The 26726-nt window shown below is 45.5% G+C and overlaps 9 protein-coding genes across 9 annotated transcripts; 3 read left to right on the top strand and 6 right to left on the bottom strand.

The window, feature by feature from the left end:
* Positions 1–2323: 2323 nt before the first annotated feature.
* EYB26_008992 (uncharacterized protein) lies at positions 2324–2887 on the bottom strand (the record flags this gene model as incomplete). Its single annotated transcript, XM_054268243.1, has 1 exon — positions 2324–2887. The coding sequence occupies one exon, from the start codon at positions 2885–2887 to the stop codon at positions 2324–2326; it is 564 nt and encodes a 187-aa protein (XP_054124218.1).
* Positions 2888–2906: 19 nt separating this feature from the next.
* Positions 2907–3477, bottom strand: EYB26_008991 (uncharacterized protein; the record flags this gene model as incomplete). The annotated part of the gene is made up of 3 exons (XM_054268242.1): positions 2907–2972; positions 3032–3207; positions 3261–3477. The coding sequence occupies 3 exons, from the start codon at positions 3475–3477 to the stop codon at positions 2907–2909; spliced, it is 459 nt and encodes a 152-aa protein (XP_054124217.1).
* Positions 3478–4573: 1096 nt separating this feature from the next.
* On the top strand, positions 4574–5751 carry EYB26_008990 (uncharacterized protein; the record flags this gene model as incomplete). Its single annotated transcript, XM_054268241.1, has 2 exons — positions 4574–4580; positions 4649–5751. The coding sequence occupies 2 exons, from the start codon at positions 4574–4576 to the stop codon at positions 5749–5751; spliced, it is 1110 nt and encodes a 369-aa protein (XP_054124216.1).
* Positions 5752–6997: 1246 nt separating this feature from the next.
* EYB26_008989 (uncharacterized protein) lies at positions 6998–8017 on the top strand (the record flags this gene model as incomplete). The annotated part of the gene is made up of 2 exons (XM_054268240.1): positions 6998–7375; positions 7439–8017. The coding sequence occupies 2 exons, from the start codon at positions 6998–7000 to the stop codon at positions 8015–8017; spliced, it is 957 nt and encodes a 318-aa protein (XP_054124215.1).
* Positions 8018–12018: 4001 nt separating this feature from the next.
* Positions 12019–13062, bottom strand: EYB26_008988 (uncharacterized protein; the record flags this gene model as incomplete). Its single annotated transcript, XM_054268239.1, has 2 exons — positions 12019–12240; positions 12292–13062. 2 exons carry the CDS (start codon positions 13060–13062, stop codon positions 12019–12021), a joined length of 993 nt encoding a protein of 330 aa, XP_054124214.1.
* A 1310-nt stretch (positions 13063–14372) lies between these two features.
* EYB26_008987 (uncharacterized protein) lies at positions 14373–15844 on the top strand (the record flags this gene model as incomplete). Its single annotated transcript, XM_054268238.1, has 4 exons — positions 14373–14504; positions 14563–15094; positions 15147–15278; positions 15339–15844. The coding sequence occupies 4 exons, from the start codon at positions 14373–14375 to the stop codon at positions 15842–15844; spliced, it is 1302 nt and encodes a 433-aa protein (XP_054124213.1).
* Positions 15845–16098: 254 nt separating this feature from the next.
* EYB26_008986 (uncharacterized protein) lies at positions 16099–17262 on the bottom strand (the record flags this gene model as incomplete). Its single annotated transcript, XM_054268237.1, has 1 exon — positions 16099–17262. The coding sequence occupies one exon, from the start codon at positions 17260–17262 to the stop codon at positions 16099–16101; it is 1164 nt and encodes a 387-aa protein (XP_054124212.1).
* A 984-nt stretch (positions 17263–18246) lies between these two features.
* Positions 18247–19769, bottom strand: EYB26_008985 (uncharacterized protein; the record flags this gene model as incomplete). The annotated part of the gene is made up of 4 exons (XM_054268236.1): positions 18247–18621; positions 18683–19016; positions 19081–19361; positions 19422–19769. 4 exons carry the CDS (start codon positions 19767–19769, stop codon positions 18247–18249), a joined length of 1338 nt encoding a protein of 445 aa, XP_054124211.1.
* Positions 19770–21598: 1829 nt separating this feature from the next.
* On the bottom strand, positions 21599–26473 carry EYB26_008984 (uncharacterized protein; the record flags this gene model as incomplete). The annotated part of the gene is made up of 4 exons (XM_054268235.1): positions 21599–22603; positions 22663–25183; positions 25236–25845; positions 25912–26473. The coding sequence occupies 4 exons, from the start codon at positions 26471–26473 to the stop codon at positions 21599–21601; spliced, it is 4698 nt and encodes a 1565-aa protein (XP_054124210.1).
* Positions 26474–26726: the final 253 nt, after the last annotated feature.

Here is a 26726-nt window from a genome sequence, read left to right as displayed (position 1 = left end):
ATTTAACAAACTCTCAGTTCCTTGTAGGGTGCCGAGAAGGGACTCCCATTTGTTCACTTTCTCCTCTGACCAAAACAAACGAAGTCTGTCCCAGAGCTCTAGCTTATATCCGGTCGGTCCGAGTGAGTTGGGATAAATATGGGCATTTTCCAGTACAGCCCAATTCTCGATCTGTGTAATAATGCATTTTTTATCTCGCTCGAGTGTCTGTAGGAATGCCATGATTTATAAGTCCTCTGTAAATATGGTAAGAGTTAGGATCACATACCATCTTTCGCAATCCGGAGTCTCGCCATTTTTTTGGGATTGTTTGATCCACTGGTGGAGTTGGGGGGTTTGAGGGAATACTGGAAGCAAAAGCAGCAGGAGAACTTGATTCCACGGCTGATGTATCGTCAAATGCTTCCATTCGCCTTTTCTTGGGATTGTTGCCAGCCGGAGCGATTGTTGATTCCCTGGACTTCCTACCGGTGGGCGTACTAGCAACAGATTTGACTGGAGTAGCTGGTGCTGACTTGACTTGTGCTGTGTCTTTGTAAAGCCCTAATTCCTTAAATCTTAGCATTTTTCAGTAGTATATTACCCGATGGAAGAACTCACAAGGTAGGATCACATCCGAAGTCAAGTGTCCTAATACATCCAAACGTCCGACTTCAGTGAGATGCTCTTTTATCTTCCGAAGGCATGACAGGTCCGAGAACCACATAAAGGCCCACACTGCCAAGGGCTGCTTGAGTTCTTCGTCCCGGTAGAGAATTTCGGCGATGTCCCGGATTAGTTCAGTACGACCTGACTCCTCAAATTCTGAATCGGCCATTTTGACGTGTTAATTGAGGTGGTATGTTTGGGATTCACAACTAAGAAAGACCAAGTTAGCAATGAAAGACCACCTTGGCTGTTGGTAAAGGGGACAAGAATATCAGGCAATAAGAAAACAAGATAGGAGATAGGGGTTGAATCAGTCAAAGGGGGGAACAGGAAATGGAGGTTGTTTGCCTAGGCCAGGCAGCATCTTTACCTGGGGGTGTAGTCAGTTGGTTGCGATGCGATGAAATGGCGATGAATTTCTGAGCTCCCTCTGTTACGAGAACAGAGGCCAGGTGACGAGAGAGGGATAGAATGAGGTTCAGCAGAAGAGCCGTCGTATCCACACGCGCTGGAAGATGAAGGAGAGATGAGAGATGAAGGAAAGATGAATGAAAGGGGGTCGACGAGTCTTAAATAGTTTTCTCGTAGACCGCTCCAGGCAGCGAGACTCGCCCGGGGCGCAGAGAAGCAAACAGAAGCAAACGAGTGACGTTGGGAGAAAAGCTGTAAATTTTCTCATCGACGTGTGACGCCCAGCCCCGCATCTCCTCATATTTATGCAACTCATTATTCTAATAACCATTGGCGAGGACTCTGGGTCAGTTGCTAGTTCTGTTTCGAGGATGGAGACTGTAAACGTTGGTTCGCGGACTACATTATCACTCCTTGATGAATCAAACAAGCTACGCGTCGTCATGTGTCCTGGAGGTCATACTTAGTATTTTATTCTTTGCAACAATGTCATTGAGGTGTAGTATAATTGAGAGGAAAATTATCACGGTTCCAACCCCGAACCCGATTGACACCACAGCACAGGTGGATGAAGACATACCCAAGACGTGAAACCCATAGAACAAAGAACTCCGGGGGGCTCCTTGGTGTTGTAAAATCTTACCTCATGCACTGTCCAGTGGTGTCAACCAGGCTCAGATTTGGAACCAAGACAATATTAATAGTTCTACTCTTTACATCTTATTAGTTTTCTATGACATCCGTTTTATCTTGATATCCTTACTTTATTACTTACGCTTGCTGCCACTACATCCGAGGCGCAGAATCACCGACCCCCGAACCTCGCTCCATTACAGAAATTGATTACTTTTTTTCTGTGGGTTAGTGCGTTTCTGCGTTTGTTGGAAGGTTTCTCTCATATCCGATAAGCAAGTAGTATTTCTCAAGGACACCCATGCATACATAATATCAACCAGACCAAAAGGCTGCGCGCACACTAGATGATACTGTGCAGTATTTCATTTAGCTAGCTGAACAGGGAGCCCAAAAACATTCTCCATCCCTACATTATCCGTTGTCTTACATGATATCCGGCGCAGGGATATTCCACAAAAGGTGGTGCAAACCAGGAAATCCACAACCATTTTATGATCATTCGGGCATTATCTGTCATTGTGGACTTTTGTCAACCACCAAGATGGGCAATAGAATCATGCAGTGTGTATAATTGCAGTGTGAAGAATGATCCCAATACCCATTCCTCCTCCAGATTCCAAATAATCGCTCAACTATACTCATATAGAGAATCAGAGGTATCAGATTCGTAGTAATACTCTTCCGGTGGTTTGAGCTCATCTTCAGTAGCTGCTGCTGATAGGGCCACAATGCGATGCAGATACCATTGCAACTCGATGAGCTCTTTTGAAGGAAGAGGCTTCACACTCGGAAAATACGATCCCATGGTAATAACATCACCTGATCTGATAGGTTGCAACGTCTTGACATTGTGAAAGTTCAAAAGATCTTCCCCTGAACATTCGTCTGATGGAAGACATGGCCTCTTTAAGAAGTCATCCTTGGTCAGCGAAGTAGGAATATCTTTCTGAGGTTTCAACCAGTAAAACTGGAGATGTATTTTATCCTCCCTAGCACTGGTTTTGACATGCTTCAGCGCAAACAGGGCTTCACCCCAGGCTTTGTGGGCCAAGGTATTCATCGTCAGCGTGTTTACTAGGCTCCCGGTGCCTTCGGGAGTATCGAGAATCCTGCGCCACTGATCAACTTTTTCCTTCGGCCAAAAGAGCTCGAGTCGCTCCCAGAATGCTTGTCTTTTCTCAAGTGGCCCCATAGAATCTGGGTAGATGTGGCTATTTTCGAGAACGCTCCCAGTTCTTAAGCGACGTGATGATACAGCGCCCGTCACGTAAGAGAGTCTGTCAGGGTGGTATCATGTTAGTCTACGACGATAGTTTATCGAGTCAAGAATACGGACCAACTTTCGCTGTTCGGAAACTCTCAATTCGTCCTTGGGAAATTTTGTCTCCGCAGTTTGCCTAGTATCCCCTGATATCTTTCGTCTTTTTCTGGATCCAGGTTCAGTAGGAGTACTAACAGCAGATCCATAATGAGTGGTGGCCCCAGACAATTGAGTTTTCTCTTTCCCAAGCCCTAAATTCTCTTTAGCTTGGTGAAATAGACCATGACCAGGAAGGACAGCTTACATGGCAATATCACGTCTATCGTCAAATTACAAAATTCGTTAATGATTCGGTCTTGAGCGAGTCTTCGCTTTAGTTTTTCAAGACAAGACATGTCGGACAGCCATAGAAACGCCCACAAGGCAGATGAATATGTAAAATCATCTGCCCAGTAGAGGATATCAGCGATTTCTTTGATTAGCTCAGCGCGACCAGGCTCGTGGGCTTCTGCATTTGCCATTTTGACCTCTCCTTCCAGTGATCCTTTTTTTATTCACTCGAGAGAGCAGTGTAATATATGATAGATTACCTGGACCATAAAGTTGCGTGCACACTTTGATGATCTAGTGTAACATGGTATAGCTGGGCAATAGGATCAGGCGAAGTGAGGCGGTGTTCCTAAACAAAAAAGATATACTTGAGTGAGTTGAAAAGATAGCAGAGGGAAAAAGATTTTCAAGCTGAGGGGGAAGAAGAGCCTCTTTTATCGTCGCGTGGATTACTCAATTCATCATCATCGTTGTTAGCCTAACAGGCTCCAATCAGCCGTCAACCATAATTGTCCCAGAGTCCTGGTAACAAGCAACAAAGCGATGACTGCTTCTGGGGTTCCTAACTCGCTGGTTCGCGGGCTCAAACCTTGATATGTTGCTCAGAAGATTGTTTGTGGCATGGTAACGTGTATGATGAAGGAAAGGAGATAGGGCGCAGGCCTCCACGGGTGATCCTATACAAAGCGACTGGAAACTCCCGCATAACACAATTATGACCAAAAATAAAGATGCTTTTTACATTTCTAGACACGAATAATCAACGGCATTCGAAAGTTGAGTTAACTGGCGCTAATTTACACATGTTCTACTGTACTCAAAAGTCGATAGAAATATCCTGCCCAGTTTCAGATAATTCAATGTTGAAGATTGAGTGTTTTGTTGGAACCGTCTGCCAAAAAGGATCACACATGTAGTATGATGTATATATAGCTCGGCAACATAATCATATACGTACTAGCAGTGGAGCCAGACGCTGTCCTAATGCGTAATGTAATGTTCCTGAGCTCTAGGCAACAGAACACTAAAAATGGATTAGTAGAGCCTATGACTATGATAGGACGAGAGGATAAAAGAGGCAGAGAAATTAGGCTCCAGCTAGTGTGGGGTATTTCGACAGCTTCATCGATCTCAGCGTTTTTCTTAAATTCAACACTCGTCCTTATTTACATCAAAGTTCTTCAGAAAACGCATTGCTTCAAAATAACTGCGTTGTCGATAGCTAGATAAATCCTGCGCATTGAGGTTTGGATAGAGAGACTTTCAGTCCTGGAACAGTTGCCCGCAATGGATGGTATGAATCCAACCATTGATCAAGCTAGGCAGATACCTACGGTAGTTACAGGCTAACAGCCCTACCAGAATCCCTCCTGACAGCTCCTTCTCTCAACTTGCGGAGGAATATCAACCTGCAACATGAATCCCCGTTATTCTCAATGCTTCCCGCAGAAATTCGATCTCTCATTTTCATCTACGCTCTCACTGATTACGAAGACACTGCCCACGAGGCCTTTGGCCGCAATACATATTGGTACCGCCCTGACTACCAAGCAAAACGACGCACAGAAACTGAGTTGTTACGTTCCTGCAAAAGAGTTTTCCAAGAAACATGGTTTCTACCATTTGCGCTCGCAGAGCACTGTTTCTTTCTGACTCATCAAGGGAGAGCACCACGCAAACATGTCACGGTGAAACGGATGAAAGAATACCTGATCACGTTGAGAGACTTTGCGCGGAATCAAGATGGAATGGATATCCCACAGATTCACAATATCCGGGTATTTGCTCAACTGTGGGCATTGGAGGAATCACGCAGGTTACAGGAGATCCTTGATCTTGATGGATTTCAGCCCAAGCATGTAACAATCACGCTTCGATATACGGACTTCTGGTACTGGGAAGACAACAGACCAATACATATTGATTCACGGTGGGTGAATACCGTACGATTTCCAGCATCAGTCTCCACAATCAGCATGGACTTTGAGATGATCGACCGCCGCAAAACTGAGGTGGACTTTATCACAGACCTAGCAACGCAAGAGTGGTTCTTTCGACGAGCAGATGGAATGGTTCTCAGAGCCAACAAAGAGGATATAATCATATCTCGATGGACCGGATCTTCAACCCTCGGAAATTCGCGGTGGATTAGGGATGAATCAAGACCAAACGAGATTGATTACTATGTCAAGACAGTGGTTTGGAAGCCTGCGCCGGGCTTTGATCCCTTTGTTGGTGCTGGGAGGGATCGTTGTCCCAATCTAGATATACCCAATGGGTTTGCTCGCGAGCCATCTCCGCATTATCGCGGATTCTCGCGTATTCCGGTTAATGATCTGGAGGCCAACGATATTCCGCACGATGCTACTGCTCAGGAGGTTTACGAAGCTATGATAAGGATTTTAAGAGAAAGACAGGCTGCTATGATGAGAAGCCGTAGGGGTAGCCTGGGTCAAAACGTATAATGCAGACAACCTGTGTTCAACATCTTGGGTATCTTCAGTGAAATAGCGCTGTTTATAATAGGTCAGAGCTATAGCTGACTATACTTGAGAATGCATTGACTATATAGGTGGGAAATATCCACTACCGGTACCAAGGCTTCGGAGTACCACCCTGCAAATGGAAACTCTTGAAGATCCAAGTTCACCGCTGCGTTACTCCCTAGAGCATATCTGCTATCTAAAGTCTTAGGGCATGATAAGAATACCGTTGCCTCCGTAGGATAGACTTTGATTATCCCTGCACTGTGCCCGAGGACTCCCGCGATACCCCCTCATTAGGATCATCTAGATGGTCGAGACTTTCACATCTGTTAGATTGATATGAAAAAGTCACAATAATGTGTGTTACACAAACATTGTAGAATCAGCTAATTGCTACATCTCCATCAATAACATACACTTTTTCGATCCATAATTATTAATCATGTGTTGATTTTGTTCATAACTCACACGCTGCGACGGAGTAATATTCACTCCACCATTTAAGCCTAACCCCATTCAGAGTCCAAGACCGACCATCTGACCCCCAGCCAAGAAAAAAAAATGCTTATAAGTAACTATTATATGGGCAATTCACCGGAGGTCACACATCGGATGTTCGCGACGGATTTATGGGGAGGCTTGCTAATAGTACGTATGTAGTAAGCTTGTGGCTGATCCCTTAAACCCGAGAGCCAATAAAGTCCCCAGCTGACATGGAGGAAGCATCCTAAATTTAGCCCTAATTGGCTACTCTTCCCCTCTGAATGATGTTAAATTTCTTGGCTGTTAGGAGCGATATCACTCTGTTAGCATAGAGTATTTTTGCCGATGATACTCTACCACGACTCCTCTTCCTGACGATATCTGGCCGCGCCTAATTGAGTAAATTCTTGAAGCCATATTTCATTAGTTGGTGGAGTATCGGCCGTTAGTTCAGTCATCTTTTGAAGAGTATATGAGAATCCGAGTGGGACGCGTATTGTATAGTATTCCATGCACTATAACTACTATATATAGGATGGTTAGCTATACGGAGTAAAGTAATCCTGTCAAATATATGCGGATACTCATGTGAGGTTGTAGTCTCTGGTGATTGAAATTTGGTACATAAAGTTTGTTTTTCGCTGTCATTTGCAGGTTGTTGGGGGTCCCGAACAATAATTCTCCGCAAATTTTTTCTGAGACCTGAAAGTCATATATATATATATATATATCAGTAGCCAAAATGCTTCACAACCTAGCATCCTCGCTCATAGCTGTATTGGCTTTGTCTCAATCCGTGCTAAGTTTCCCTTTGACTAGGAGATTAGACGACGGCGCGGCTCTTCGGAATGTACAATATGTCCAAACTTTCACAGACCGGAGTGGTAACTGGTTCAACCTGACTGATCTCGTGACTCAAAACACCGGTCTCACACATTTGATCCTGGCGTCATTGCATTTAGACAATCCGACGCAAATTCATCTGAATGACAATGATATTGAGTCTGCGTATTGGGACCCCTTGTGGCCGATGGTATCATCTCTTCAGGCTGCGGGAGTGAAGGTTATGTTGATGATGGGCGGTGCTGCTCGAGGCAGCTATGCTAATCTGCAAAATGACGTAAGTCTATTTATTCTTTTTTGGAGAAAAAGTTGTGCTATAGAGTGTACTGAAACGATGCAGTTCGACACTTACTACCCCATCATCTTATCCATTCTTAAAAACCACAACCTGGACGGCTTCGACATGGATGTCGAGGAGAACGTCTCAGAATCCGTTCTCCTCAGACTCGCTCAACAACTTGATGCCGACATGGGCAGTGATTTCATTCTGACCGCTGCGCCTGTGGCTCTATCCATGTCCAACGGCGGAAACCTGGATAATGTAAGCTGGCCTGCACTTGATCAAGTAGCCATCAGCTCAGAACGACCCAACGGAAAGTTGTTCAATTGGTACAACACTCAGTTTTATGATGGCTGGGGCAGTGCTGCTACAACTGATTCATATGATACTGTTATCAGTGCGGGCTGGGATCCGAGTCGAATTGTTTTGGGAGTACTTACTTCTGCTACTGCTGGTTATTCATGGCAGCCGACTTCTGTATTGTCATCAACGATTACTAGCCTCAAGGCCAAATATGAGCACTTTGGTGGTGTTTATGGCTGGGAGTATGGATTGGCGGGAGAAACCGATGGCGAAACTCCAGTTCAATGGGTGGCTTCGATAGGCAGATACTTGGCTGCAGAGGCTAGTGATGACTGACCCAAAAGAATGTAGGACAGATGTATGTTATTTTCATGAGTATATTTTCAAATGATATTTTCTTTGATGTGAAGAGCCACTTCCTGTCATCGAAGTCCCCAAATTTACACGAAGACATTGCTCTGTAGTATGTTGACTGGAAACCGATTACCTATCCCGGCATACATTCCTTGTCATTGCCCTGGGTAGGAAGTCATTTTGCCATAGCCGCACCGCCGATGACAAAGACTGGATTAGCTGCACCCACGTTGGTATCCGGCTGAGTAGTCCAATGGGCATTTTTGTATGCATCGAGTTCCCTACAATTCTCATAGATGCGATGGACTGTGGGATACTCTCTCTTCAGCACGTCCGGTTTCAGTTTCCAGTCGTCTCTAATCCAATTCTCAACTGCAGGAACTAGCACAATATCTGTCATTGTCAACTCGTTTCCAACGCTGAAACAACCTGTAGTGGATCGAGCATAACGATCGTATGCTTTTAAGCTCGTTGTATGGCTCCATTATAGCCAGTCCTTGATCAGTTGAGGCACAAAAAGTTTGTTATTTCATCTCCGCCATCGATCTGAGGATGGGATGTTGCATATTCAAGCGCGAGACTGGATACCTGTCTAACCGGGGAAAGATTTGCAAGCAGCTGCCAGCCAGCCACAACGATCAATACAATATTCTTGACCTGGGCCCTCTTGACTATGGCAATCTCGTCCACTACTAGGCAATGTAAGGTATTTGACAATGAAATTGCTTCGTACTCTGCTTGGAGGTGCTCATCATGAGAACAGTGGACATATCTGTAGGTGATGAGATGATTGCGGCCTTTCAAATGAACTACAAATCGGACACGGGTGCTACATGAGGAGCGGAAGTAGCGTATAATGTCAAGCGACTGGTGGTTAACTTGGTGTCCTGGTGCCGATAGTGTATTTATTTCTTTGTGTGCTATATGATCAGAAGATAATTTATCTCGAACACCAAGAGACAATAGTCCTAAATTTGTAGATTTCCCAACATTCGTGGGATAAACCCTATCTGGGCAGGTAGCCCCCTTCGAAGAATTGCAAATATAGGCTCAACATAATCTGGATAAGACGGTTCATAAGAATAGCGGTTTACTCAATTAAGTTAAACTGTAGTGACGTTCATAAAAGACAGTTCGAATAGAATATCCACATGATGGACATTGATGTAAATAGGGTTTGACGCAATCTTTTAGACTAAGACCGACGTCTTTTTCGCTCCTGTACGTTTCCGCTGCTGATAAAAAAAGTTGGTTCTTCTTGAAACAAAGTTGACGGTGTATATATCTTAATAGATCTTCTCGTCGTGCCGAATAACGTGTACGGAACGCGATCTGATACTATCTTTAGTTTTGTTCACGACGTCAGCTTTCTGATCCCTTCATCACCAATCATCGCAATTCTTGTCGTTGCATTTGATGGCGATCACATTGCATCGGCTGAATGACCGTCACGAAAGCTACACCCAGCACTTTTGAGCCTTCTTTGTACGGTTCTCATGCAAATTTCTACGTTTAATCAAGCTGGGAAACCACTTTTGACAACGAAGGCTTCCTATGGGTTGTGGTCAAGGCTGTGTTTAATCTTGGAGATATGTTGTATCTAGGCGAGGCATGCTCCCAAGACCGATCCTAGGCAATCGTGGCCACATGCAGTCGAAGCGCTCAAGGTCTTCTGAAAGATATAATCATTTCGGGCAAGAAATCAGGTCATATCACTTTTAGGTCGATCTCTGATTACGGACAAAATTGGAGATGAGATCTATTGGAGAGGAGGGTAGGTTCAAGAACATGACAAGTAATATTTGACGACCTAGTACTGTTATAGATATCTACATAGGGAGAGACGTTTGTGTTCAGACGATTAGACAAAATTATCAAATTGAGGTTTCTTTCGAACAAAGGGATAATCCTAGACCCGTGGCTAAGTAATGGTCATGCCGCGATTGACCCGGATATTCATTAATCAACTGATTCTTAATTAAAAAAAAATCTACTATCTCGACCGCATTTTCCCTTTTTGGGTGGGTGTTATTTCGCGATATGTGGCACATCTAGATAGCACTAGTCTGCGTCTCCCATACCTACCGTAGGTAGCGGCTTAGCGTGGTCGATTTAAGGTTGTTTAGTTAAGTTTCGCGCTAGCGGCCGCACCGGCTGTCCAACGCCCCACCACAGACAGCCCTAACAAAAAATAGATCGACTTTGATCTTCATTGGCTTATGATGAAGGATACAGGGCTCAAAGTACTGGTACTCCGTGCAAGCGGCCGCACCTGCATTCATAGTCCATGCATCTATCCTATCCAGCATCCAAAACCAGTGCCCGGGGTGTGGATGCGATGGATAAGTCGATCCTTATACTTACTAAATCAACATTCACCAGGAAGGGGAGCCGAGTAATAAATAAACTGCGACGGGTTTTCTGTTAACGGGTGAATACCTAGTGGATATCCGGAAATCGCGGATATACTTCAATGTTCGTACTCGTACTCAGCCTCTGTATGTAAGTACTACGAAGCTAAGCTGAACGGAACCGCTCGGTTTAAGCTGTAAACCCGTTAATTATGCCGTAACCCCGAGTATGGAGGCTCCAGCGGTATCAACTTCCTAGCCTACTGCAGATCTTCCGCCAAAGACATCAATTACTGGGGACAACTCGGGAGCGATGGCTGGTCATGGGGTGATGTTGCCCATTATTACCGTAAAAGCGAGAAGCTGCACCAAGAAAACGGAAAGCGGGCGTCCAACAAACCGAACTTTTACAGCCAGGATCCTGTCTTTCATGGCCATTCTGGCCCAATCAAGACTTCCTGTCCATGAAGAATACCGGTCAAGGACTCAATTATGGAAGCGTTCGATGAGATGTCTGGTGTCCCTCGACCTAAATATCCCTGGAGTGGAGATCACGTTGGTTTCTAGTGTACACTTTTAACGATCGTGCGTGACGATAGTAGGGTCACTAGGAACTATGCTGCTACAAGTCACCTGCAACCCAATATTTAGCGCGAGAACCTCAAGGTTTTGACTGAAGCAACGGTGACAAAAGTGTTACTAGATCCGACAACCGCTACTACAGGGTGTCGGATTCCATCACGGAGGGACAATCCATCACGTTCTTGCAACGAAGGAAGTCTCCCTCTCGGCAAACTCAATCTAAGGCCCTCGGCTGCTGGAACTTCCAGGAATTGGAGATCCCAAAGTCTTGCATACAGCCGGACTAAGATGCATTGTACAACTACCAAACGTTGGCAACAACCTTCAAGAACATCTCATGGCCGTCATGACTTATGAGCCTACAGCTGATCAAATATCCCTCCCTTCTACAAGAACACCAACGACTTCACGGGGAGGAAGGAACTGGTGCATTTTCTGGTATCATGAGTATAACTAGATTCCTACCATATGCGGCGCTCGTTTCGTCACAGGAGCTGGAAGAGACCTCCACAGTGACCAAGACCAGTGTAAAAATGCCCAAAACGGAAGCAGAAAACATCATTTCCTTTTTATGCAATCTAACTTCTGGCGCAATACAATTTATTGGCGTTCCATCCAACTTTGACCTCACGGTGGGACACCAGGATCAAGGGAAGTTCATGCATCTGGCGGTTCTTACCCAGTGACTTCAAAGGAAATCCACGACCCTTGCAATTTCTAGTCAAACACATCCCCTGTTTCAGAAGTACCATCTTGATTTCTAAATTCGTGGGCGGGTTATGATAGCTAGACATGGAATTTTATGATAGACAACATCTGGAGCGAGGAGTTCTTCCTGTGTTTGATGTTTTATAATGGTTGTTTCTTCTAGTTTAACGTCTTGTGGAATGAATCATACATGTGTAATATAATCTATAGCTGTGAAAATAATTTCATTTATTATAACTTCAACTTCTACTTAGATACATACAGGCACACCTTGAGACTTCCCAGATAGTCTTTCCTTAGAGCTTGAGGTTTTGAACACCAATTATTTAGTATCCACGACTATCACAGATTACTATTCCGCACAGCCTGCAACTTCTTAATGAGTTCCTTGAGCTCCGTAGCTACGAGCCTAGGCTGTTCCAATGGTATAAAATGCCCACTTCCTTTCGCCACGATGGGACCCTTTCGGAGATGCGACGGTACCAAATTTGCTAGTTTCTCAAGATAGATGAACCACTTTGGAGAATTATAAGTCAATGTTAACAGTGCTGGTATCCCAGTGAGCTGGTCGGCGTTAGCAAATAGACGTCTGCGCTATGAAGTAGATACACGTACTTTGTCCACCTGCTCAGCAAAAGGTACAGGATCATGTGTCATGATCGTCAGAAGAGGCATTTTCTTCCAAGGACCCATCAGCTGTGGTCTTCCAACCTCAGGTATGTAGGTCGATAGGTTGTCCCATTTTATACCTTCTTTGTTCGGCGTATTAGGGTTATAAGGGCTAGCTCGATGCTGTGCCCTCGCTTTACGAAGCATGATTGTTGTAACACCATCCGGAAGTGTTTCAGGTTTGAAGTCCGGCGCATCTGGATTGGGAAGCCAACTCTCTCCATCAGTGTCGGTGGGGGCCGGGTCTAGCAACAGTAACCCTATCACCGTGCTTGGATATTTTTTAGCATAGAGCTCTGCGATAACTCCTCCAAAGGAGAGGGCGACAAAGATAATCGGCAAGCTGTCGATCTCATTCGGTACTATCTTGAGATGTTTCTCACTGACACCGACTATCAAGTTCCGTAGATCGTTCGTTGCGTCCATCGCATCGTGTATCTCTGTGGCGGGGATTTCCGCTGTTTCTCCGGAGCCGAAACGGTCATACAGGAGCATTGCAGGTTGAAAGATGCCCTGAACCCAACCATCCTCCTTAATGACGCGTAACATTGGTGTCCATATCTTTCGGGGGTCCGTCAGGCCGCTCAGAAATACGACCAGAGGAGGTTCAAGTCCGTTCTTTAGTTGACCACTTCCTGGGACAAAGGTGTAGTGGATTGGCGTCGCGGGCTGCGAAGGTATAGCGATCTTTCCATAGTGAATCTTGTTAGCCGCCATCTTGGCTTTTGTAAGGTGGTAGAGTATTCTATCTATCACGCGCTTTTAGCTTGAGGTCGAGTTGTTCTGAATCATTTTAAAAGCCTATATGTCGAACTCTTTTAGATCGTTTTTAGTCTGAAAAAAAGGCCAGGGTATATATTTGTTGGCCAGTAATATGGCAAAGTCCTAATCTTTGAACTATTACTAATACCATTCATTTCGGAAGCCCCGATAATCAGCCGTGCATGCTGCAACTATTGCATTCCAATTTATGTATAATACATAAGACTACGGTATTAGTTTACTTTTCGAATTCTTTCTTAATTTAGAATCCCTGACAACTTATTACATGTAACCAGCAAAGCGATGAGTTAGGCCCTAGGAAATCTCAGTCTGGATTGCGGCTTATGAATAAACTGAAAAGCCAGATTGCATGGCAATGTTTGTAACCAATGTCTGAAAAAGTAGACAAACAGAGCTGAAATAATATAGATAAGTACGTGGACTCCATTTTCTTATAAAATATTTTGGGTTGGAAGTATTTTGGCTAGCCCTAATTACAACCCGTGGGCTGTGCAAATACAAAGTCTCGAACGCCTGAATAGAGAAAAACTGAGGTCGAGATAGACTTTGATTATACTATTAATATTTTTAATAATATTCGGGGGACTCAGCCTCCTAGAGTTATGTAAAAAACAGATCCGATCTGACCATGGTCATTTTGTTTCATACTTCGTCGTCCTTAAATGGAAGCCCTCACTTCTAGTTTTCCGGAACCAAGAACCTGTTCGGATTGTTGTGAGTGAGCTAGTAAATCTCATTCCGTGACTAGGTCAGTCATACATAAGTAAGGACTACATCTGTTGGTATGCTCGACATGGAAATACTGTAACAACCTGAGACCTGACATCGCGACGATCTTCACAGGGTCATGTTGCTGACTTGATGCAACCCAAGACGGGCGCATGGCATTTGGCCGCAAACGTACCAATCACGCGACAAATCTGGCAAAAACATGAGGGCATATCCATGTACATCCATAAACACATGGTTGCAATCGTTGGATTGTTGAATGTGCTCGCTAAATCTCTCGCTGGACTTAATTGTGTAGAGATGTTGTCTTCTGGGGTAAAGTTGGGGGTGACGTTGCAGTTGAGGTCAGACATAATCTTGACGATGGAATGAATGGGTATCATACAGCAAAGATTAAGGACTAGCTGTCTTCCAAACTTCAAATATATAATATATGGCATTGGGTCGACTATTTTGATTTCAATAGAGCTACGTATAACCTCTGGATTCAGCATATCTGACCGTATATAGTGAACATGCACCTCAAACCGCTCGTTCAGGTAGCTGCCGTTCTCGCATCTGCATTTCCCATATGCAATGCTTCAACTTTACCAAGAAACATCAGGCGCCAGACATCAGCATCGAAATATGTATTTGCGCATTTTATGGTCAGTATTAAGATCATATCCCTTCCACAAATCCAGCCAAACTTACATCAGATAACAGGTCGGCATCGTCGAAAAGTACACTTTAGATGACTGGAAATCCGACATGACCACAGCAATGGACATCGGAATCGACGCATTTGCACTCAACTGCGCCAGCGTTGACAGCTACACCCCTACCCAACTAGCGCTGGCCTACCAAGCCGCTGAAGAAGTCGGTTTCAAAGTCTTTATTTCCTTTGACTTTGCCTACTGGACAAATGGAGACACTGCGAATATTACACAGTACATGCAGACTTATGCGGGCCATGCGGCTCAGATGCAATACAATGATGCTGCGGTTGTTAGCACATTTGTCGGTGATAGTTTCGATTGGACGCCCGTCAAAGCTGGGACAAATCATTCTATCTGGGCCTTGCCGAATTTGCAGGATCCGGCTGAATGGTCGAGTGATGCTCAACGGAGTGTGGACGGAGCATTTTCGTGGTATGCGTGGCCGACTGATGGGGGGAATAGTATCATCTCGGGGCCTGTGACAACCATCTGGGATGATAGATATATCTCAGATTTGGGAAATGCTACATATATGGCTCGTACGTATTGATTACAATACTTCCGAGATGCTTCAATATTAACGTTTATCAGCTGTTTCGCCTTGGTTCTCTACCCATTTCAATACTAAGAATTGGGTATTTATCTGCGAGGACCTCCCCACCCGCCGCTGGGATGAGATATTGTCAATGCAACCAGATCTTGTCGAGATTATCACATGGAATGGTAAGTTTGAAACTACGGATATCTTTCGAAAGGCTTATTGAGTTGACCTGATGTTACAAGATTACGGTGAATCCCACTACATCGGCCCTTACTCAGCAGCCCACTCAGACGATGGCTCTTCTGAATGGGCTTCTGGATTCCCACATGACGCCTGGCGCGACCTCTACAAGCCCTACATACAAGCCTACAAATCCGGCGCGTCAGCACCAACCATCGATACTGAGGAAATAGTATACTGGTACCGCCCTACGCCCAAGGGAGTCACATGTACCAACGACACTCTACCAGCTCCGAATGGGATTAATTTACTCTCTGACAGCATTTTTGTGGCGACTATGTTGAAAGAAGCCGCTACTTTGACTGTTACGAGTGGTGGGAACGCACTAGTTAGCATTGATGTGCCTGCTGGTATCACGACGTCGAATGTGACGATGGGTGTTGGTGAGCAAAGTTTTGTGCTTAGTCGGGATGGACAAACGATTCTCAATGGTACTGGTGGGTTGAGTATTGTTAATACATGTGAGACGTATAACTATAATGTGTACGTTGGATCGGTGACAGCATAACTTACCCACATAATTTTGAGATCTCTTGATTATCAATTGTCAGTGTAGGATTAAATGATACAGAATTCTTTTCTTGAGTCTCAGTTCAAGGCCATGACGAACCTAGGTGTCTTCCAGTTCAACCAATAATTGGTACCACGAGTTTACCAGGACGTAGCCCCCTAGTCTCTGCTGTATCTTGTCTGTCATTTTATCTACATGTGTGCGCTCGAGGGTCTCTAACATGAATACCATGACTTTGTATAAGCTGAATACTAAGAAATTGGCAACCACTTATTTACCCTCTCCTCCCCCTCAATGATCTTCAACACAAACCTTCCAAAATCATCCACATCATCCGCTACCCCAGGCTTCAACAAGTATTTGCCGGACTCCAAACTGGGACAGAATAGAGCATCCTTGCCCTTACATTTTGCCCACCATTCATATGCCGACTCGGCTTGCCATAGTCCCGCGCGAGTAGTGAACATTAATCCGCCGGGACAGGCGGTGATGCCATAACTCAGTAGTTGATAGATGCATTGCATGTGTCCAGCGACAAGCCATGTGCGCCGTACACTCTCGGCGAGAATCCATGCATTCCAGTCCGAGTTGAGTTTCTTTTCAATGTTGGCTTTGGTTTTAGCGTTGGTGGATGATATGGCTGAATTGACGTATTGACTAGACAGCAACGCGCTGTCGAGCATTTGTTTGCACCAGTGGCTCAGCACAGGGATTAGGGATTCGGCCATTATTCTTGATCGTGGATCACCGTCGAAGAGTCGGATTATTTGATAGATTAGCAGTGCTTGGACGCGGGCAAGATGGTCTAGGACACTTCGGGGTTTGCTCAGCTTTCCTCCCGTTTGTCCTTCGTTGCCTACTCTCAATGTCGCGGTCGAGAATGGATCATCAAACTGTTCATCATCTCCAGTCTCAATTCCACGGTCATCTGGATCACCCTCTTCATCCAACAATGTTGCAACTCTGTCTTCGACAATGCCCAGTCTCATCTCCTTATTCCTGTCCGTCGACGCAAAATAAGTCGCACACGTCACATATGCATCTTGTATACATCTCGGCATATGCAATTTTCCTCCTCTTCCATCACCAGCACTGCCGATGTTGTTCTCATGAGATTGATAAAGTCTCTTATGCACAAACATATTACTCCCTTCCTCGGTCCACTGCTTTACCCAACACTGCACCTCATGCACCATACTATTGAGCTGAGGCACGGAACGGTGAGTACGATTTCTGTCCTTCTCAGTACTGTCCGCCACGGTCCAGGTGGCAGGTAATAGAAAGAACTGCATTGACTGGGTAGCGTAGTTGTTGTCAAAGAAGTACTGGTCAGATTGTAAGAAAGGTTGTTGTCGTCCGTCATTTTGATAATTTAATGTTAAAGAGTGCTTCTGAATGTTTCTTGATAAAGTCATTGCATTTGTTCGAGTATCAACGATGCTTGCAGCGGTTCTGCTACTGCTGGGAGGGCTAGTAGTACTAGCATGGTCATGAAGCCTCGTCGAAGAATAGATGCACGTAGTACCCTTGACGACACATCGCCGACATGAAGGATGTTGCAAGTCGCATCGCCTCTTAGCTTTGATGCATGCATTACAGGCCTTTTGTCGCGTTTTTCGTTGCTGATGCCTTGATTGGCTTGTTTCTTTTGGTTCAGGTAACATGTCGTAAGTCAACCCAATGCCCAAATGTGTGGTCTTCCTGAGTTTCTTCTCTGAACCCCTGGTATATTTTCAATCATAATAGGTCGATTTATGACAGAACTTGGCTCACACTATATAGGACATCGACTTTTTGAGAGCGTGCATGAAGGTCAGAATTGGAGCTGATTACAAATTCACGATCGGTCAACTGTTCAGAAACGGAGCTAGACCAAAAACAGCCATCTACCTATTTGGGAAACTTTCCATCTTAGGGTTTGCAATACCAAGCCCTAAGTAGAGTTTCGTTGATGTTTTGGAATGCTACGAACTAGAAGAAAGAGGGATTGAACCATACAGAGTACATGGTAGAAAGACAGAATGAGAAGAGAGCCTTCCCAGTTTGTGAACTGGGTAATTCCTGCCTCAAGGCTGAGCTATGCATCATCTACGGATATTGCTGACTGTGGCTGGATTGAAAATTCGCACATTGTTCTTGAATTTAGCATTGCCCAAACAATCACGCCTGGGTTGAAGGAAAATCGCAAACCCGAGCGGTAGCAGGAAGGGATACTTGGGTAAAAACGGGGCGAAATGTCGTCTTACTGGATCCTGGTTTTGACTTTGATACTCCCTGCCCTAGTGGATCGACTCTTTACTTACAAAATCTTTTAATCAAATTAGAACTTGGTTAAAACACAGCTATTAATCATTTATTGTAATAACAAGCTAGCAATTCTGATCGCTTCTATTTCATTATTACTGGGCTGTGTTTACACCTGCTGCCTTGTAGTTCACTCCCTTTCGTGCACTTAAGCGGAGCATAAGGGGTTGTTTTTCGACCATCATCATCACGGGAAAGTCATCGAAATGTACGTGCATACCCTCTTCTTCTGCTATATCAAACGCCCAAAGAATACGAGTCAAGACAAGGCGTATTTCCACCAAAGCTAATAGCTTCCCAAGGCAGCTGTGAAATCCAACGCCGAACGGCTTGGACGCAGAGAGATTGTCATTGTCGTATTCCGATGGTCGCTCTCCTTCGGGCAGCCAACGATCAGGAACGAAGGTATCAGGATCCTGGAAATATTTGGCAGATCGATTGACGGCAAAGATACGCACGCCAAGCCTAGTCTGTGGACAAGGTATAAGAAATTATCATTTAGTAGTAGAGAATGGTAGAACAAATACTTACTCCTCCCGGTAGCCAGATTCCTGTATACTCATCACCACCAGGAGGTACGATTCGAGGCAAGCCAGAAGGCACCGGGTGGCAAATCCTGAGTCCTTCTTGGATGACAGCTTCAAGGTAAGGTAGTTTGGCACGTGTAATGCTCTCTACAGTGATATCGTCTTCTGTTTTGTAGGTACTCCGAATCTCCTTTGTAAGGCGGTCCAGGATCGCTTTGTTCTGTGGCATAGCGAGATGGTTGAATAGGCCTGTCAGGGAGGTGGCGATCGTCTCAGTACCGCCGATGATCACAAAACTGAACGACGAAAGAATCTCTTCACGGGACATGTTCTCGAAGCTATAGAGACGAAGCCATTTTTAACGTCAAACCTAGAAGGTATCCATTTGGTTGCAGAACTCACTTTGGGTTGTGTTTCATGAAGGGCGTGATGAAATCCTGGCGGTCCGTTTTGCTATCGAGACGGCGATTGATCCGATCATAGGCATATTGTTGATGACGCTTTGCGTCGTCTTTTATACTCTTAGGAATCGCTTTCTCAAAAAGAAATTGCATGACTGGCCAGTATCGAGGCGCGGCGGCGATTGTCATAGCCTTCAAATATTGAAATAGCGTTCGGATCCAGTCATGGTATTCACCTTTGACCAGACAACCAAAATCCTCGCCCAAAGCCAGGTCTCCAATCTGCGACGATGTCAATATTGTATAACACAAAAACACATTTGGCTTGGCACAGTCACGAACCACATCCATGGTGAAAAAGTTGACCCAATCCGTCACATTAACCAACGCTCCGCTTTCTAGGTTTTCAGAACTTGTTGCCCGCTGCTGTAACTGACTGATGAGCACGTCGGCGTGGCCCTCTATAAGAGGGGCCTGCTCATACAAGGATTCTTCGGTAAAAGAATGGCTCATTAATCCACGTATACGGGCATGAAACTTGACGTTGTTTGTAGTGATTAGATTGTCTGCCTGGCCCTCTGGAGGTTGAAAAAAGGCTGGATCGCGCATGGCTCGCTTATGTCCAGCTCTCCAGGTATAAATATCGTAGAATGCTTCTTCACTTGCAAAGGAAACCTCATCTGGTGCCATGCGAAATACGGGACCATACTTATTGTGAAATCGCCTCTGACTCTTGATCAGGGATCCACGGAGAAGGTGATAAACAAATGGAATTCTAGACGCAGACCAAAGAAAGGGGCCTGGAATCTTCGCGAGTGGGTGAAAGAAAACATTGTACACGATTTGGAAAATTGGATATAGTATCAGTAGTACTAGTATTGTGACCACAGGAAAACGCAGTGAGAAATTGGAGTCTACGGCTTCAGCGATGTTAAAAAGGGCCATTCTTACACTGGCACGTCTGTGTTGTAATAAGCTAGGTATGTCTATTGAGAAAACTGAGATCAGAAATAAGTTGGTCAAACAGCGCTGCCAGGAGTATTTCAATGGTCTCTGCATTCCTAACACACCCCGGTACACATGTGTCTAGGGCCACAACACACATGCCGAAAGAACCCCCGCAATGCATGTCCGATTACGATAATGAAGTTTTCGGTTTCAATACCGGGGATAGGAAGAGAACAATTTACATAATCCCAGCAACAAAACTGAACTACAAATGCATGTCTCAGATAGTCATGGCGAATATCCTTGTCGTCCAAGGGCTCGTGCATTGCGGCGCAGAAGATATGAGATGCTCGCTCTTATCGGTGGTTCATCACACCCCTGTATGACAATTAGAATGCATTTGATCAGGTATCTTACAATGCAAGTCGGCCTGCAGTGCCAGACTCCTCATTCTTCGGCTTCCCTTCTTGTTGCCCCCCACCTATCTCCTCTTTTCTGCGTTTCCTGGCAGATGCCCACCTCTTAATGACTTTTATATCGCCCGTAGTTAAGTCGATATGGATTGTGGAGGCGTCTAAATAAAAGTTACAATGAAATAGATCGATAGATGTGGATATATATCTACGCCACTTGAAAGCAATATATAAAACCCTGGAAGTGTTGTTTATATAGACATTCATAGGAACGACTAGAAAAGTAAACAGAACAGAAAAAGAAAATAATATTACGCAGTGGCTGGGAGAGTCTGGCTTCATCCTTTTTCTCAAAATAATTCTGTTTGATTCTCACCCTCCTTTTTGTGCTGCTCGTTCTTGTGAGATCTTCTTGACATCCATTCTCAAAGATCATGGCGCAAGACTTCATAGGAACACAATCTCGGATTTTGAAATGCTTAAAATGAGGAGAGAACCAGGGCAAAGGCGCAAAGTGTCATTCCTTCATTCGTCCGCCATTGCTCTCTCTCATTAAATCTGGGCACGGGTACAACAGTTTATCCTGGTCGAGGAAGTATCTTACATACATGGGAAATTTAAGCGTTGGGAACTGATTGGATACTCGATGATAAAACATGTGAAACATGAGTCATTGTATACATATGTATGATGAGATTGTTGGTTATCGAACAAATGACAGAAGACAGCTAATAAAAGGCCATGTTGATATGTATGTACCTAACAGCAAAACCCCCATTCCTATGAACCCAATCTACCCAGCACCGCCATGCTTTATTGAAATGAAGACCCGGAAAAATATGACAATCAGAAGTATATACAAAGGTCATCCAGGCACAGTCAAAACAAATAATGGTGACATATCGAACAAAATCTTCAAAACTCAAAACGCCAGGTGTGTAATGTAATGTGTATGTGATGTCTCGTAAAATGCATGCATGTAATAAACAGGAATGAGCGCAATGATTGATATGTAGATAGATAGACTCCGGCTTGAAGACAAAGATTACAAGGTCAAAAACAAGGATGAAATGGTGAAATAAACATGAGAAGAGGTCATTAAACATATGAGGTTTGAGAAGCGAGGTTGAGATGAGATGAGTTGATTGCTTATTTCTTTCAGTAATCACGAACCTTTCGCGCACCAAACAGATTCAGGTCAATGGCGGTGTCGTTTGCGCCGACTACTGGAGCCGCTTCCTCTAGCATCTCCCATGGACGAACAGGGTATGATCCGACTACGCGACCGCGACTTTGCACGCGTAGTCGATTGTTGAGTGCCAATGGATCCTCGATTGTGTTCCCTCCTGCTGCCGTGGCTGCATTGACGGGGTTGTTGGACGGTGTCAATGTCGCTGCAGGAGATGAAACAGACATAGAAGATGGAAGGGCCCCGCCTAGATTGCCGATATTTTCCGCAACAGGACCAAAAAGATACTGTAAACGAGGATCATTTTGAACGTTAAGTGCTGGCGGAAAGCGTTCTTTGATGAAATTGGCACAATGTTGGCGGGCTTCGTCGGGGAGGCTGTCGACTAATGAAGATGCAATGTCTAGAGCGTATGTTTGAATGGTATTTCCGGCTCGGACTTCTTTGGCGGAGGCGAGAAAATATGATGACGCAGAAAGGTCTAACCGTGGCTGCACTGTAAGTCCCAAAGGTGTACGGGATAATGCCAGGCAGCAAATTATGATAAGCAACCGGGACAAATCGACATAGGCGCCTAGTCGCTGATTGCCAGCTGAAACTGGTAGATCGAATGCCGCTCGATGGATCCGGATCATTTGTAGCATTGAGGTCAACCAGAATACAAAGTTCTCCTCGCAGCCGGATAGAGAAAGTGTCATTGCTTCTTGGGATGAGCGACTGCGATTCTCGCTCCAATTTCGCACATTCATATGCATTGTGAATAGCTTTTGTAGAAGCGTGTTCATCTTTTCGACAAGGACAGGTGCCACGGAGGGAACTCCTTCTTCGGGTATACTATATGCAAGCCCGTCGACAATAGCCAGATATACGCGAGCATTTTCTTGGAGACAGAGCCTTTCGTTCTCCAAGTCTTTCTCCACAGCACTTTCGGATTGTGCAACGGAAAAGAAGTCCTTTTCGGCTCTCTGGCGTAGCTATCGGTTTGTTAGTCAAACGTCCAAGCAGTGGGATGGCTCATTAAATGTATACATACCTGCTCTGCAGCCTCTTGGCCCATTGTAGATACCAGATCAAGCCAATAGGAATTCCCAGCACGAACATCCGCCACTGCTGATTTATACATGAGATCCACAATGTTGTTCCTGATGCTATCGTCATTTTTCTCTTCGAAAAGAATCTGTAACTTCATTTGACACAAAGGCAATGAAAGATGGTTGGTCTTCTTTATGGTTATTGCCGTCTCCATCAGAAAATCCGAATTGCTCCGATGGTCATTCAGCAAAAGGTCGAGAGATTTGCGGACAACAGGGAGGAAAATCGGAGAATTCTTCATGAGGGTGCGAATACTGTCAAGCGTAGCATCGTCTGGATGGCGCACAATAATCTCACTCAACAAAGGAACCACACAAGGAACCGAAGATATTATATCGTGTGTACCCAAAGTCATATGAGGTACTGCATCTTTAAGAAGTGCAATAACTTCATGTGAGTGTCCCTGAAGAAACTCTTCTTGAGCAATGTGGAAACGGTACGTCAGAAAGTCGCGTAAGGGTTCAGCACTGTTATTTAGCACGAGAAGCTCCAAGAAGTCGACTAGCGAGTCCGGCAATGCCGAATTGACGGTCTGAAGTGAGCCAGATTGTAGAAGTTTCTTCATCAACGCAGCAAAAGCCGGTAAAGTCACACATCCAATGCCAACAAGTGGGTAGAGAAGACGAGACAAGCTCGGCCGAGAAGTAGACTTCAAAGTTGCCTCAAGCCACTGGACCAACAAAAGATCAAAGTGTTTCGAGTTGAACGACCGTAGCTGTACAAGATGGCGACAAACTGTGCCGGGCATTGATGGATTCTTTTCGTCGTAGAACGCGAGTTGCTGGATTAGTTTCTGGAAGACAAGAATCATCGTCATTTCATCCATACTGTTCCCAGACGACAAAAAGTGATCCATGTCCTCGTTGAAAGAAGGACTGGCGTCGTTCAAGGTCTCCGCCATATGGTCTGACACTGGAGAGCAAGCCGCAAGAGCGAGGTTACGATCAGCACGCGAAAGTTCTTGCCGAATTAATACGAGCGAGTTCACTTCATTGGGTAAACGGTGGCCAACCTCAGCCATCGAATATGCTAGATCGTAGAGAGGCTGTCCGTTAGCCTTCATACGCAGGAAAGTTTCATAGAAACTTCTAAACATATCGCCCAGAGCGCCGATTATTGTGAAGCACTCAAAATGACGATTTAGCGTATCGACAGCACAAGTGAGCAACCGAACGTCGTCCGAGTTTGACGCGTCAATGAGAATGTCCGCAAGCATGGAAAGGTCGCCGTATTGTTCGAGTGTGGAACGAACAACAAGGAACTCTTCTTGAGTTAAGGATGAGACTTCGACGTTATTCTCATACATCTTTGGGTGATACGCAGAGCCGTTTTCATAATGTTCGGATACGGCTGCTCGGATCCACTGGCTGATATCAGCCTTGACCGACCAAGATAAATTGTTTTGATCATAATTGATGTTCATGTGAAAGTCATCTTTCCCGAGCAAACCTGGGAGTCTCTGTTTCAAATCAGCTTTAATGCTATGCAATACCTCCGCCTCGGAAGAAGGAAGGCCTGCACGAGCCATGAGGGTGTCTCGAAGATTGCGAAGGTGTCGTGGAAGTCGGGCAACTGGTATGTGCGATAGCAGTGCTATATCAACTGGAACGGACGAAGCTTGAGAGTATTGTTGGCGATACTGTTCAACTGCACCTCTTGCGACTAGCCACTGCAGATACCGGCCAACAGAAAATGTCTGAGACCGAATCAACTCAACTATAATGTGGTATACATTTGTCAAGGATGATGTCGACTGGTCCATCGATGTCTGGGTAAGAAATGGAAAGATACAGGCATCGATGTCCATGCCTGATCGTTTCCATTTGCGGAAGAGTCGCACTGCAATGTATACACGAACTAGGCTTTGGCGAAACGGGCTCGCAGCCCACCTCAAAAGCACCGAAACAAGCTCTTGCCGATCCGGAATAAGAGCGAGACAGCTGCTTGATAGAGCACACATGTTGCAAGTATCACGGGACGCATCCAGGAGCTTGATGACCTGCTCTTGTGGGGAACGTTGACGCGCTGGACAGCACGTTCCAGGCCGTTGGACACGGGCATTCCGAAGAACAAGCGATTGTAATATTGCCTTTTCCTTAGAATCGTCTGACAGTGAAGATGCGACGATATCTTGGTACCGATCCCATGATCGTGGAAGGATAAGACAAGGTGAGTTTTCTCGGCAGAGTCGGCGAACTAGCAGAGAGACACGCTCAATCAAGGGTTGCAAATTCACTTTGAACTCGGATGAAGTGGCTTCTCGGAGCTTCTCCAATAGGATCTCCGCAAGGCGCCTCCCTCGTTTTCTGAATCGTACAAGACTTCCCCAGTAGATGCTTAACATCGCAAGCCATATCGGGAAGGCATCCAACGAAGAACCCTCCATCGAAGATAAATACCAGTCGAGATAGCAATCTTGGTCAAGTAGCTGTTCGTAGAATAGTCGAGCAGCGAGTCTCACACTGCATCACTAGTCAGTCATGACATAAAAGAGTGAAAGGGTAGTTATCTCACGCATAAGTCATCTTATTTCGCCAATCCGGCTTTCCACACGCACTGATCACTCCTGCAGTAAATTGTTGCACGCTCAATGTCCACTCACGAACCCATTTTATCTCGAGCCCTTGTGAAAGTGATCCACTGGTCCCCTTTCTCTTGAAAGCACGAATTTCATTGGCACCAACGCACTTAGCTAGCCACACAGCTCTGCCGATAGGAACTCCCTTACCCAAGCATTGATCGAGCAAGACTTTTCCCCGGATTCCGTGAGGAATGGTTCGACTCAATCGTCGTAGAGGAACGGACGAGTTTGCAAGATCTCGGAGCCAAGCTTCCCGTTTATTATCAGTAAGAGTCACACGAGGCGGCGGTTTGAAAGTGGATGTCGAGGAAATCTTTTCGTGTATTTGACGTTTCTCCAAAGCGGCAGCGAAAACAGACGATAAAAGCTGTAAGCTGGAGTGGTTTTTCAGTTGACTGGAAAGTTTCGAAGCGTGTGATTGGATATCTGAATTAGTATTCGGACCCGGAACCCTATCGAAATTCCCTGCCTTGACATTGAGGTCTGACAATCTATCTTCGGGGTGATTTCCTGTGCGAGACCATGGTGCATAGTCGGCGACTTCTATGGATTTGTTAGTCATTCATTCGGCCGTAAATCCGGAAGACTTAAAAGACTGATAGCACTTACTGTCCCGGGTCAGATTGGGTGCGATTTCTGGAGTCACCGGACGGTACGGAACGGTCTGGACCTCGCGTGCCCGCAGATTATCTGATATTCCCTCATTTTCAACTTGCGACAGACGCGCAGGGGTATGGGTCCATGGTCGCACGGGGAACGGCGGCGGAGACGGCGGTTTGGATGTTTGCGATGCCGGCGTTGAGTTGCCGGCAAAGACACTTCCTCCATATGTATCAGCGACTAATTCCTGAAAAGAGTATGCCGGCCGGCCGCGACCTGATACCGCAGCAGGTCTTGTAGGGTTGCTGCCGGTTGTTGCGCTTCGAGCGTCTGCGCTTCTGGAGGAAGGGGCTCGGCCATCACCGCCCAGGCCGGGCACAGTGGTATCTAACCTGGGTCTCTTGTGAGAATGTTCGATCTCTGCAGGGCCGTCGGAGGCGGAGAGGTCGATAAGTTGCTGGGCGGAAGACGGTGTGCGTGCCACGGCCATGGACGACCTGTCAGTTGTCCCAGAAGCACGATGTTGGTTTGTCCAGGTCTGAAGGCCCGTCGAGGAGGGATGCGGGATCATCGCATGTAGACAGGAGACATGGTTGTCTCTTGTTGGCGCAATTCAGGTCATAGATACTTTGTTTGTATGCCACGGCTCTTCGAGGGCAGTCGGACCCAATATAGCCTTCGTCAGGACTGGGGAGGAGGGCGATAAGATAGCAGATCAAGAGAGACTCAGGTGAGGTGAATCAGACGTTGCGAAGAGTAATATGAACGCAATGCAATCGTAGCCGGCAATCGTATGATTCGTAGGAAATCGGTATCTGCTGTCG

The sequence above is a fragment of the Talaromyces marneffei genome, chromosome 7 (genome assembly GCF_009556855.1).
Source record: "Talaromyces marneffei chromosome 7, complete sequence".
NCBI classification, from domain to species: domain Eukaryota; kingdom Fungi; phylum Ascomycota; class Eurotiomycetes; order Eurotiales; family Trichocomaceae; genus Talaromyces; species Talaromyces marneffei.
The sequence above is the reverse complement of the archived record's forward strand: the minus strand, read 5'-3'. Positions and strand labels throughout refer to the sequence as shown.